The sequence below is a fragment of the Littorina saxatilis genome, linkage group LG17 (assembly GCF_037325665.1).
Source record: "Littorina saxatilis isolate snail1 linkage group LG17, US_GU_Lsax_2.0, whole genome shotgun sequence".
NCBI lineage: Eukaryota > Metazoa > Mollusca > Gastropoda > Littorinimorpha > Littorinidae > Littorina > Littorina saxatilis.
This window is the reverse complement of record NC_090261.1, coordinates 44,747,409-44,761,661: the sequence shown is the minus strand read 5'-3', so window position 1 is coordinate 44,761,661 and position 14,253 is coordinate 44,747,409. Positions and strand designations below refer to the sequence as shown.

At 42.9% G+C, this 14,253-nt stretch overlaps 1 protein-coding gene across 1 annotated transcript in view; it reads right to left on the bottom strand.

Annotated features, from left to right (window-relative positions):
* Positions 1 to 3,133, bottom strand: part of LOC138953294 (angiopoietin-related protein 1-like) — a 21,701-nt gene extending 18,568 nt beyond the window's left edge. Inside the window, exon 1 of the mRNA XM_070325093.1 lies at positions 3,031 to 3,133. Within this exon, the coding sequence (XP_070181194.1) occupies positions 3,031 to 3,133 (103 nt within the window). The remainder of the gene's footprint in view (positions 1 to 3,030) is intronic.
* Between the last annotated feature and the right edge of the window lie 11,120 nt (positions 3,134 to 14,253).

Sequence of the window (14,253 nt, the reverse complement as noted above, 5' to 3'; positions counted from 1 at the left end):
CTGCCCCAGTCTTCCCAGAGGATTCCCTTTCGTCAGGTTGCAGGGCGAGGGAAACCACCACCCGCTTTGATGACGTAGAGCGCAGTTTTCCGTGTCGTCACCATCGTGGTCTGCGTCATAGGTGCTGAAGCGACAACCAAGGGCGGGAGAGAGACTGTCACCGAGGGCTTTCCCAGGTTGTGCATTAGGCTTTGTTGATGCAAAGTGCAACTGATAGTAACTCGATTCGTCGCTGATCCTGAAGTAATAGTAATATTGCTGAAAGTGGAAGTCGGTGCTGTTTCTTATTTCAATCTTCAGCTCGTTGTCAAGGCCGTTGTTAGTAAGAAGGTAGATTTGCTCAAGTCCAATCCAGTAGTCTCCCGAAACGTTGCCAAATCCGTTCCTGTCCAATATGAACCGTGTTTAAGAAAGAAGTATTAGTCATACATATATACATTTTTTAGGTAAAAGTGGATATGCCGCCGCAAACCTGTCTCTGTGTCCGGCTAAATGTCGGTTGGTTGTTTGGTGGGCAAAATTCTTCGGTCTGGATGCTGTCTGTGAATAACGTGGTTTTTTTGTGCAAAATAAATTTCGTCAGCAACAAGTATGTCAAACTGCATGCAAAATCAATTAAACAAAGAATTTCAATCCGCACCGTTTGTGGCATAATTATGTCCATCGTAAGGATGCTCCTCCCCCACGTGAAAATCTGGTCAGATCTGTGATGGTTTACATTGCCGTTTACATAATAATTTACATGACTGTTTGCATGCTAGTGTACACGATGGTCCACGTGATGAATCTTTAACAAATGAGGCAGAGCGCTATTTAACGATCTGATAATCAAAGGGAGGTAAGCACTTTAAATGCATACGACATGTGTAATAGAGTTGATGAGAGTTATGCAGAACCAGTCTCTCGGCACCCACTCTAGTATACATATCGTAAGCATTCAGAGCGCTTACTTCCCTTTGTTTATCGGTTCACATGGTGGTTTACATAATGGCTTAAATGATGGTTCGTCATCATTATCACCAAAGCCACCTCACTCTTCGAGGACAGCCGTAGAACCAGTGTAAAAAAAACAACCAAGTCGCGTGAAGCGAAAATACAACATTTAGTCAAGGTCAGTCGAACTCACAGAATGAAACTGAACGCATAGCATTTTTTCCGCAAGACCGTACGTATACACTCGTAGCATCGTCTGTCCACCGCTCGATCGTGGCAAAGGCAGTGAAATTAACAATCCAGAAAAGCACGGTCGCGGTTGCGCTGAGGAGGATAGCACGCTTTTCTATATCTCTATTCTTTTTAACTCTCTGAACGTGTTTTTAATCCATCCAACATATCATATCTATATGTTTTTGGAATTAGGAACCGACAAGGAAAAAGACGAAATTGTTTTTAAATCGATTTCGGAAATTTAATTTTAATCAGAAGTTTTATATTTTTAATTTTCAGGGCTTGTTTTTAATCCGAATATAACATATTTCTATGTTCTTGGAATCAGAAAATGATGAAGAATAAGATGAACGTAATTTTGAATCGTTTTGTAAAAAAAAAAATTAATTACAATTTTCAGATTGTTAATGACCAAAGTCATTAATTAATTTTTAAGCCTCCAAGCTGAAATGCAATACCAAAGTCCGGCCTTTGTCGAAGATTGCTTGGCCAAAATTTCAATCAATTTAATTGAAAAATGAGGGTGTGACAGTGCCGCCTCAACTTTTACAAAATGCCGGATATGACGTCATCAAAGACATTTATCAAAAAAATGAAAAAAAGTCTGGGGATATCATATCCAGGAACTCTCATGAAAAATTTCATAAAGATCGGTCCAGTAGTTTACTCTGAATCGCTCTACACACACACACACACACACACACACACACACACACACACACACACACACACACACACACACACACACACACACACACACACACGCACACACATACACCACGACCCTCGTCTCGATTCCCCCCTCTACGTTAAAACATTTAGTCAAAACTGTAAAAACCAAGTCGCGTGAAGCGATTTAAAAACATTTAATCAAGATCAACACCACAAACCAATCATCGCCGAGACTACATTCAGATAGTCTCGGCTAACTATACCGAAGACCGAGACGGGTCACGCTCGCCTCCGCGAAGCACGCGTCCGAACTAGGCTTACATACTGAACACGTATTTTCTTTCATTCTGAGCACATTTTTAGAGTAAACATGACATATCTATATATCTTTGAAGTCAGGAGAAGATGAGGAATACAATGCAATCTGTTTGCGAAACATTGATTTTAATGAAATCTTTAATGAGCAAACTCATTAGTTAATGTTTAGGCCTCCAAGCTGAAATGCAATACCAAAGTCCGACCTTTGTCGAACATTACTTGACCAAAATTTCAACAAAATTGGTTAGAAAATGAGAGCGTGACAGTGCCGCCTCAACTTTCACAAAAAGCCGGATATGACGTCATCAAAAACCTTTATCAAAAAAATGAAAACATGGCGGGGGATAATATACTCAGGAACTCTTATGTGAAGTTTCATGAAGATCGGTCCAGTAGTTTTCTCGGAACCTATCTACACACACACACACATACATGTATACATACACCATACACACATACACCACGACCCTCATCTCGATTCCCCCTCTATGTTAAAACATTTCGTCAAAACTTGACGAAATGTAAAGAGGCAGCAACGTTAACGCAAGAACCGCGTACTACAACAACAACCGCACTTTCCCAGGCTCCCCGTTAGGCAGGACCTGCCTATCTCGCATAGGTCACATCACTGCAGGGCTGCCAACTGTTGCGGGTTCAGCGTAGCAAGCTACGTTATAAGATAAATTGCTATGCTCTTACGCCAAGCTTATAATTGCCACGCTCAAACAAATAAACACAAGCGTGCAACATTTTGCTTTTTCTTGTGAGTCCTGGACCGCGGTCCACAAGAAATATACCCGCAACGGGATGGGAGTCAGCCGCGGTGTTTGATTGGTTGAAATTGAGATTTGTTGTGATTTCAGCCAATCTGACCTCTGTTCTCACGTGTTTGAGTGGCACCCAGTTTCGCTTCCTGCACCTCAACCCTGGTACTCCGTGTCGCGGTCAGAATGTGTAGACAATCTCTATAGGCCATTGTGTTTATTTTTCTGAGTATACTTTTTAACAATGTATATATTCTTGCGCGAAATTGCCTAAATGTGGATGCGCGAATACATTTTAGACAATGCTTCGCTAAAACACCATTTGCTACGCTGAATCTTTTTTTAAAGGGTAAATTTTTACAGTAGAGGTTTCACAGGGGTTGGCAGGTCTGCTGATCAGCCACCAGCGTGCTTGCATCAGACAAGGAATGCCTTCCTACATCTTTGTTCTCGACAGCAAGCCAAGAGTAAAATCAGAACTAAGGTGCCTATTTAATCTTACTTGTACTCTTCCCAGGTGCGGTTAAACTGAAGGTCGGGATGGGTGCGTGTAGCTATGTAGGTGCGGCCTCCGAACGTCATCCGGCAATACACAGAGAATGGTGAGGTGGCCAGGGGAGGTTGAATCTCGTAGACACGGGTTGGGTAGTTTAGGTGAAACCCCTCTGAGCAGTCTGGAGATATTCAACGCGAACAAATGGTAAGGCCAAACAAATATATTTTTATCCTACATACGTGAGAGAGACACCCGTGAGATAATAATCGTTCAAATCACACGTGTGTATATGTGTAATTTTTATCATGTAAATGAGGTCATGTCAATCAAGTTTGGCAGGGACCTGTTTTTCCACTGCTTAACTTATGATGCCAAAGTCACCGAGACAAACGTCATTATAGAAAAAAAATTGCGCTCGCTAATTACCCTCGATGAATTTTTAGAACCAACACGTCACGCCACATTTTCCCCCTGAGACTTTTTCCCCCCGTGACTTTTCCCCCCTGGGGCACTTTCCCCCGTGACTCTTTCCCCCCTTGACTCTTTCCGTTATTTTATTATTTCTATTTTAATTTTTTTGTTAATGCTTAATGCTTAATTTTTTGATAAAATGGATAAATAAAATGTGTATTCTTACACATGTGTGGTTCCTACTTTTAATTCAGCAGCTTTGGTTTAAAACACGTACATTCACATACATACACATCTAAAAGAGTCTAAAATAGTCTAAAAGAAAACACTGTATGCCGCGAAATGCGTTGGTTAGAGTCTTGGTATTTCCTTCTTGTGTGTGGCGGAGGATGACGAGCGACGTGTTGAGCAATCTCTGCTACGTTCACATCTAGAAGCGTCTAAAAGAAAACATTGTGTGCAATTCCGAGTAGGTATGTGTCAAGGTTTCTGTTGTCATATGACCGAACGAGCCGCAAAATGCGCTCGTTAGAGTCTTTGTATTTCCTTCTTTTGGGTGGTGGAGGATGACCAGCGATGTGTTGAGCAATCTCTGCTCGGCCAGCTGCTTCCTCTCTTCTGAGAACTTCCAGGAACTTCCAGAAGTTGGGGTGACAGGGCCGGACTACCGGGGGGGTTATGGGGGCTGCGCAACCCCCCCCCCCACCCACCCCTAGCCTAAACATGTACCTCATTTATTTAAAACATTTTTTATTATTGTTTATTTTATGCCGTTTCGTGCAAGGAGCGTCCATTTTCCTATCTCAGAATATGACCTACCCATCAGCTTCAGGGGGCTTTTCCCCCTGACCCCCACAAGGGGCTCTGCCCCTTGACCCCGCCAGGGGGAACATCCCCCTGGACCACCACTGGCAACCCCCTCCCTCCTCTTAGCCTAGTCCGGCCCTGGGTGATGCGCTCCAACGTTTGACTGGAATCTTCTGTGCCATCCCTCACAGTGGTTATTTGTCCTTGGCATATCGTCATCAGTTCTTTCGTACTGGTTCCACATTTCAGATGGGAACAGCGGGTTTCACACATTCACAGATTTCACTTACAGTGGCTAACACTGCTCACTTCTCACGTGAAAATACAAATGTACGAATAATTTGTAAAGGGGTGGAAATGTTTGTGTCTAACACTGCTCACTTCTCACGTGATAATACAAACGTGCGACCAATTTGTAAAGGGGTGGAAATGTTTGTGTCTTCTCACGTGATCATCAATTGATATAAAAAAAACATTGCTAAAAATTCACAAGAGGAAAAGAGTCACGAGGGAAATAGTCCGAGGGGGAAAAGTCACGGGTGGAAAGAGTCCCAGGGGGAAAAAGTCACGGGGGGAAATAATCCGGGTGGAAGAATTCGGGGGGATAAAGTCAGGGGGGGAAAAATCCAGGGGGAAAGTGCCCTGATAGGCTTTCAGAGTGACGTTTTTTTACTTTGACGTAATAGATTGCACGAGGCTTTAGAAGAGATCGAGGTTCCAAAACAAGCGTCTTCAATTTAGCTGCCTCGACTGCAAGACATTTTCAGTGAAATACACGTAAATACAGGTAGGATAAACAGAATACTTTCTTTCTTTCTTTGGTGTTTAACGTCGTTTTCAACCACGAAGGTTATATCGCGACGGAACAGAATACTACATGGCTTACTGTTTCGTAGCAGATTTACACTCGTTGCTTTTTCAATTAGTGAACAGCTCGTTTTCGCTCGCAGTTCAATATTTTTAAAAAAACAACTCGTGTAAATCTGGTACGACACAGCAAGCCATGTAGTATTCTCTATGTTAGTTTAGGTTAACATGACCCCCCAAAATGGGGTCAGTAGGTCGGCTATTTTTAATTTTTTAATTTTTAATTTTTATTTTTAGTCTCGGTATAGTTCGCAAAATGTGCCAGAGGTTGGACTTTTTTTTTGTTTAGTTTTTTGGAGAAATGGAAAAAATGTTTTAGGGTCGGCGGGGAAAATAGGGTTGGACGGGGTACCATCATTTATTTTAGTTTGGCCTAAAATCGGTTAAAAAAATTCGAAACAGATAGACTGCTATCGTTTGAAATCAAGAATCAAAAACACAAGAAAGGTTACATTTTTAGAATTGTATAGATGAATAACCTTGTTTTTAATACAGATGGTCAAATACATATTGATTAAAGTATGTCGATCAGAATAGACGAAGTGCGGAAATAACTCTGTTGGGTTTTCCTGGCGTGTTGGAGAGTTGCTTTCCCTTGTTTTTCCTTGCTTTGCCATAGAAACTCTGAGTCAAGCCACACTTGACATTGCAGCATTGCCTCAGTGTTTGACAGAGTTATTTCCGAACATCGTCTACCGGTGCGTGATCGTCCAAGAAAGACCAACAACAAGAAATGTTCAGCCAGATCTAAAAAGAAAAGTATCTGGTACATTACCATAAATGCGTCTTTGGCAAACATCTCCGGCAAAACCAGCAAAACAAGAGCAGCGCCAACGACTGATGTCCAACGTTCCGCCATTTTGACACACCTAAGAATATGAAAATGCGACGGTAATAAGTGATACATGTATATGCCAGCCTGATTACCTTACACAAAAAAATATGATTTTAAATCTGCAGCAGTTGCATGCGGTGTGTGCGTTACAGATGAAACAGCAAACACACACACACACACACACACACACACACACACACACACACACACTCACGCACTCACGCACGCACACACACACACACACACACACAAGCACGCACGCACGCACGCGCACATACGCACGCAAACACACTGTGTCTGTCTGTGTGACTATGTGCGTGCGTGCGTGCCTGCCTGAACGTGTCTGTCTGCGTGACTGATTGTATGTGTGCTTGCATGTCTGTCTGACTGCCGCGGCGTGCCTACGTGCGTGCGTGTGTGTATTCGTGTGCGTGCGTGCGTGCGTGCGTGCGTGCGTGCGTGTGGGCGTGCGTGCGTGCGTGCATGCGTATTTGTGTGTGTGTGTCTTAGTTTCTGCTTAATTGTGTGCATATCATTCTAATACTACATTACAGTTCTCAGATAGCCTGGTAAAACTGCGTGTCCGATCTCGGCACAGTTCTCCTCGGCCACATTCGCACACAGTCGACACAGTCCAGGGTTCGAATCCCACGCCCAGAAGACACAGGCGGAGTCAGCATAGCATTGCAGGGAACAGTGGATCTTGCTCCGGCCTCGAGTAACAAAGCGGCAGTCGGTAGAACACAGGCTGTACTGTCTGAATACTGTTTCGCTCACAAACTGTGTCGCTACTGTCGAAGAAAGAACTGTCAAAACAGCAAGCAGAGTTTTCCTCATTGTCCGCTTTCCGGTGATCTGCAATGAAAATTACCGCGTTCGGTAGATGTTGCCATACAACAAAAACAGCTAGAAAAAAATTCTGATTTGTCACAAACGTTTCGGATTTTGCTGATGTTTTCATCACGAGTCGGTGTTATTGATCAATGAGAAAGAAAAAAAATAACAAAAAAAAACAAACGCTTGTATGTAACACTATCTTTCGACATCTCAAATTAGATCTGAGCAGCTAAGCGAAGCATCTATCTAGATGAGTCGGAATTTTTGGAATTTTTGAAATAGCAAAGAGAGCGAGAGAGAGAGAGAGAGAGAGAGAGAGAGAGAGAGAGAGAGGGAAAGAGTGTATGCGTGTGTGTGTTTGTGTGTGTGTGTGTGCGTGTGTTTGTGTGTGTGTGTGTGTGTGTGTGTGTGTGTGTGTGTGTGTGTGTGTGTGTCCCTCTCTCTCTCTCTCTCTCTCTCTCTCTCTCTCTCTCTCCTCTCTCTCTCTCTCTCTCCTCTCTCTCTTTCTCTCTCTCTCTCTCTCTCTCTTTCTTCTAACACACACACACACACATACACACACACTCACACATACACACACACGTTCGCACGCACGTACGCACGCACGCTTACACACGCACACATACATAATTGTAATTCGTATTACCTGCTCCAATCGGATCAAAACCGTCGCACACGACTACGTTGCCCTGCTGGGTTGTTGGTTGCAGAAACTTTAAACACTAAAACTGAGCAAGCTTGAGCAAGCCGGTTTTGCCTGTCTTAGGGGGGAGTCACACATACCCGACGCGTGGCCTGCGCATTGAAAATTAATCAAAAACGGAAAATAAGATCAGTGCGTCGTTGTGCGTCCAACTTTTGTCGCGGTTTGGTCACACATACGCGACGCACGGCCCGCGCATTGAACATTAATTAGAAATGGAAAATAAGATCAGCGCGTTGTTGTGCGACCAACTTTTGTCGCTGTTTGGTACAGTGCGACCCCCGTGTAAAGACCCCTGGTACAGTGCGACCCCCGTGTAAAGACCCCTGGTACAGTGCGACCCCCGTGTAAAGACCCCTCAATTTAAGACTTCGTCCCTTTTAAGACCTTTGTTTTTAAGATTTTCTGTTCAAATCCTCTGTAGATTTACTCCCATTTTAAGACTCGCTCCTTTTTAAGACCCGATTTTCTCAGATGTTTTTAGATCGTAAAGGGAGGTTCCACTGTAGAAGCTAGCGAGTTGACAACGAATACACCGCGTGTGTCTGGCGTTGGTCTAGCGCGCTCTGCGCGTGTCTGGCGTCCTTCTGGCGTGTACATTCATGCGTCGAGCTCCGCGCGCATTTTTGTGCATGCTCAAAAATCCCAACGCACACAGCGAATGACAACGAATGCATAGCGTTGGTCCAGCGCGCTCGACGAACGAGTAACGAATAATGACGCACACCCAGCGAACGACAACGCACTGGCCAAAATTGCGATTTTTTTTTTAGTGCGCTGGCCGTGCGTCGTGTATGTGTGACTCCCGCATTACTGTTACGTGCGTCACACACAAATGTCTTCGTTTTGTTAATGTAGCGGAAATGTATTTATTCTAAATTTTTAGAATTCACCCTTCCTTTAAAACTGAAACAAAGCACAAAAGTGTTTGCTGTGAATTTCATTATTGGAAAAGAATCGCTCGGTCGAAGAAATTTCTTTTATTTATTTCTCATACTTTACGCATATTTGTTCTTTGAATGTGAACAACAAACATTAAAAGGACTATGAAACAAGTCGCGTGAAGCGATATAAAAACATTTAGTCAAGCTGTCGGCATAAAAGTAACAGATTAACACCAAAACACAGTCATCGCCGATACCATATTAAGATAGTCTCGACTAACCACACCGAAAAACCGAGACGGGTTACGCTCGTCTCCGCGCAGTGAGCGAAAGCAGTACTTACTTAAACCTATTTTCTGTAATTCTGAGCACATTTTTATAGTAAACATGACATGTGTATATGTTTTTGAAATCAGGAAAAATTGGGGAATACGATGCAATCATTTTTGAATCTGTTAGTGAAAATTCGATTTTAATGACAACTTTAATGAGTAAACTAATTAACTAATTTTTCTGCTGCGGAGCTGAAATTCAATACCGTAGTCCGAACTTTGTCGAACTCTCATGTGCAATTTCATGAAGATCAGTCCAGTGGTTTGCTCTGAATCGCTCTACACACACACACACACACACACACACACACACACACACACACACACACACACACACACACACACACACACACACACACACACACACACACAGACACACGCACACACACATACACCACGACCCTCGTCTCGATTCCCCGTCTGTGTTAAAACATTTAGTCAAAAGTTAAAAAAAAACTAGGGATTGATGAGAAAATATAATGCACTGTCAATCGAGTTAAGAACAACACACTAGTGTTTTGTTTGTCCAAGTGGGGGCATGGTCTGCGTGTGTTTGTGTCTGTGTGTGAGTGTGCGAATGTGTGAGTACGTGCGTGCGTGGTTGTGTTCGTGCGAGCGTACGTAGGCAGTTCCATAATTATTTAGAATCTCGGAAACGGAAACACATACCAACAATCTAACCAGGCCCTGGCCATCCTCTCAAACGTTCTCATTCTGGCCTGGGATCACGTGACATCAGCTATACCTGGTATGGCCCTCGTGAAGGCTCGGACAGAGTCTATAACCGTGTTTCCGCGGCTATTTCTTGAAATCCGAGAACAGGCTGAACTAGCATGCATGGGGAGATGTCAAGAAAATAGGGTGGATGCAACTAGCAGCAGTGCTCTCTTTGGTGCCAAGAAATCTGTTGTCGCAAAGGCAGTATACACAGGTGCGTTGTCATGTTACAGCATAAGCCCTCGAATACCCGTGTTTGGACGGTGTTTGTGCCAAGCCTCGAATATTTTCGAACATTAGTGGTGGACACAACAGTCAGACGTGACTGTATGCCTTTCCTCAAGAGTCATAGTGTTTAAATGCCTTGATGTAGCGACGAAAGATGCAAATGATGTTTTTAGGGCTTCTTGTTATTTGAACTTGGCAGGGGTTGGGTCACCTGGTTAAACACCCGAACAGACAACAGTTGTTTGGTTTCAGAGTGGAACTAATTAATCCAGGTTTTGTCACCACTGACAATATTCCATGTTGATTTGGACAAGCCATTGCTGATTTTTTCAAGTATTGTCAGGCAACACTCTGCCCTACCCCTCTTTTTCCCGTCACTGGGTTCATGTGGTACCCAACCGGCAAATCGCTTTGGGGCCATTAATATTTGTGTAAGATCTGTTCAAATGCAGAGCTTTTAACTCTTACCAGTTCGCTCCCTTACCCATCGTAAGCAAGCTTACGATGCCCCCCTGTAGTTTTCCACTGACCAATTATCTAATTATCGAGAAAAAAAAATGTTATTTTACATTGGATGGGTCGGACAGTGGATAAACTCATATGTTAGACATACTTTATGACAGAAACAAGCTGGGTTTTTGTTACAAGTTAGTTATAGGAATGCATTATTAGGCCCCCCCAAAAAAAGTCTGTTAACGGTAACATAGGCCAATAAAATAGAGTCGGTAGGTCGGGACTTTTTTTTCTTTTCTTTTCCCCCAAAAACATATTTTTAAGTTATTTTGCCAAAAAACATAGGGTCGCGGGAAAAAATAGGGTCGGTCGGGATACCGTAAACAGACTATTTTTTTTGTTTTTGTCTTAGGCATGCTTATGTCATGAAACGTCCAACTTTGAAATTTGGGTGGGGGTATTCAGGTGACAATAACTTTTTTGTTTATCAGCAAAACTCAATAAAACTTTGCTATGTTATGTAAAATAAATGCCAAAACAGACTAGTTAGCAGCATATCTAAAATAAACTGAACACAAACAAATGTCTTCTTTGTGTTTGTCACGTGTTCCAAAAAATGGGCGTACAAATTTCAACAAAAATCATGTTGTCACCCCCATAACATTTTTTACCTTTAAAGATAGCACAATTCTCTTTGCAAATATGAAAAGCTTATTCATTTTCCTTTCATTTGATATATAACTTTCTATATTTCATTTAGAATATGACCCCAGATAGCCACTCGGCAAGTAGGCACCAACAGCACTGTAAAATATGCCCTAAAACCCCCGAACTGGTAAGAGTTAATGACAAAGGCACATTGCATCTCCCTGATTATAATTACGTGATCTTCTCTTATTATCTGTTCAACAGCGCCAATGTTTTCGAGGAGAACGGATGAAATGAGTAGACCAGAGTCCCCCGAAATCGGCGAATGCTGCCTGAATGGCGGGGTAAAAACGGTCATACACGTAAAAATCCACTCGTGCTAAAAACATGAGTGACGTGAACGTGGGAGTCGTAAGCCCATGAACGAAGAAGAAGAAGAAGTAGACCAGAGTGGGTATCATTTTCGAGGCTCCGTCTACCCGGTTTGAAATAGCTGTACATACCAGTTTTACACCACGGCTCTACAAAGAGCGTTCATCCTAAAACATTTCATCACACTTTCATGCAAATCGGACTCTTTTAACCCTTATTTTGTAGTTATTGTAAGTTATGGCTCCGAAATCGCGAATTTGAGCTTCATGACGCAATCTCATACATTGCGAGGTGAGTATCTTCCCAAGTCGACCATATGAAAACGACATAACTTTGGAACTTCATGTTTTGTGTTTAGCCTCACGATAGTCTACTATTTGACAGCATGACTTTGTATTTAACGCAATATTGCCAGGAGCCTGGATTCTAAATAATAATGGAACAGCCCTCGTATGTGTGTGTGCGTGCGTTAGTGTGTGCATGTGTACATCCGTACATGCGTGCATGCATACTCACCTGCGTGCGCGTGTACGTTTGTGTATGTGCGCGTGCGTGCGTGCGTGCGAGCGTGTGTGTGTGTGTGTGTGTGTGTGTGTTTGTGTGTGTGTGTGTGTGTGTGTGTTTGTGTGTGTGTGTGTTTGTATGTGTGTGTTTGTGTGTGCGTGCGTGTGTGTTTGTTTGTTTGAAAATGCATGAGTAGGGCCTACGTGATTGCGTGCTTGTGTGCGTGCGAGCGTATGTGTCTGTGTGTGCGTGCGTATGTGTCTGTGTATGCGTGTGTCGTGCTAGAGCGCGCGCGCGCGCGCGTGTGTGTGTGTGTGTGTGTGTGTGCCGGTGCCGGTGCCTGTAGCTGTGTGGCAGTGAATCTGTGTGTGTCGGTCAGTGTCGGTGTCTATCTGTGTGTGTCTGTGTCTGTCTGTAAGCATCTGCGTTCAATGTTAGTAAAACAAAAAATTAAATCTTTATAACGACATATTGATTGATATCCCATCTCCTACAGACCTTGTCTTGTTTGAAGACACGGAAAACAAAACAGCAGATGTATCAATGTCACGTGTAATCTTGAAAAATTGAGCGCTCAGTGAAAGCGGTTAGATCATCCTAACATCTTCAAGAAATTTCGGAATCGAATTGTGTGCCATGTTGCACCACACTTTGAAGTAATCCCACACTTTGAAGTAAATTACTTCAAAGTGTGGGGATGTGCCCCACACTTTGAAGTAAACCCATTTTTTACTTCAAAGTGTGGGGGGATCTTCCCACACTTTGAAGTAAACTCAGTTTTTACTTCAAAGTGTGGGGGGATCTTCCCACACTTTGAAGTAATTTACTTCAAAGCGTGGGACTTTTGCATCGCCTGTTTGAGCCTGATGATTTTGTCCAAAAAAATGGCAAAGTCTTTTGGATGAGTGAACAGAAAAAGTGAGCGAGCCAAGAAACATAATGATGTTTGTTATCAGGCTTTAAGCAATGTCCCATTGTTGAGTGTGACGAAAACTCGTGGTGACGATTTTAAAACATGTTGGGTCACGCATGGTCCAATCTTACATGGTCCAATCTTACATGGTCCAACCTTACATGGTCCGACCTTACATGGTCCAATCTTACATGGTCCAATCTTACATGGTCCAATCTTACATGGTCCAACCTTACATGGTCCGACCTTACATGGTCCAATCTTACATGGTCCAATCTTGCATGGTCCAACCTTGCATGGTCCAACCTTGCATGGTCCAACCTTACATGGTCCAATCTTACATGGTCCAATATAACATGGTCCAACCTTACATGGTCCAACCTTACATGGTCCAACCTTACATGGTCCAACCTTACATGGTCCAATCTTACATGGTCCAACCTTACATGGTCCAATCTTACATGGTCCAACCTTACATGGTCCAATCTTACATGGTCCAATCTTACATGGTCCAATATTACATGGTCCAACCTTACATGGTTCAACCTTACATGGTCCAACCTTACATGATCCAATCTTACATGGTCCAATCTTACATGGTCCAATCTTACATGGTCCAATATTACATGATCCAATAATATATATGGACCATGTAAGATTGGACCATGTAAGGTTGGACCATGTAAGGTTGCACCATGTAAGGTTGGACCATGTTAGGTTGGACCATGTAAGGTTGGACCATGTAAGGTTGGACCATGTAAGGTTGGACCATGTAAGATTGGACCATGCGTGACCCAACATGTTTTAAAATCGTCACCACGAGTTTTCGTCACACTCAACAATGGGACATTGCTTAAAGCCTGATAACAAACATCACTATGTTTCTTGGCTCGCTCACTTTTTCTGTTCACTCATCCAAAAGACTTTGCCATTTTTTTTGACAAAATCATCAGGCTCAAACAGGCGATGCAAAAGTCCCACGCTTTGAAGTAAGTTACTTCAAAGTGTGGGAAGATCCCCCCACACTTTGAAGTAAAAACTGAGTTTACTTCAAAGTGTGGGAAGATCCCCCCACACTTTGAAGTAAAAAATGGGTTTACTTCAAAGTGTGGGGCACATCCCCACACTTTGAAGTAATTTACTTCAAAGTGTGGGATTACTTCAAAGTGTGGTGCAACAGTGCCATACGCAATGCTGTTTAAATTACATTGTTAGCTATTCTTTAAGATAAACACAGCATTAACAACGCATTTTGAAGAGAACACTGCACTGTTATTGACGATTTCCCAATTAGAAGAGTGAAGTCAATTTTTGCAAAGTCCAAT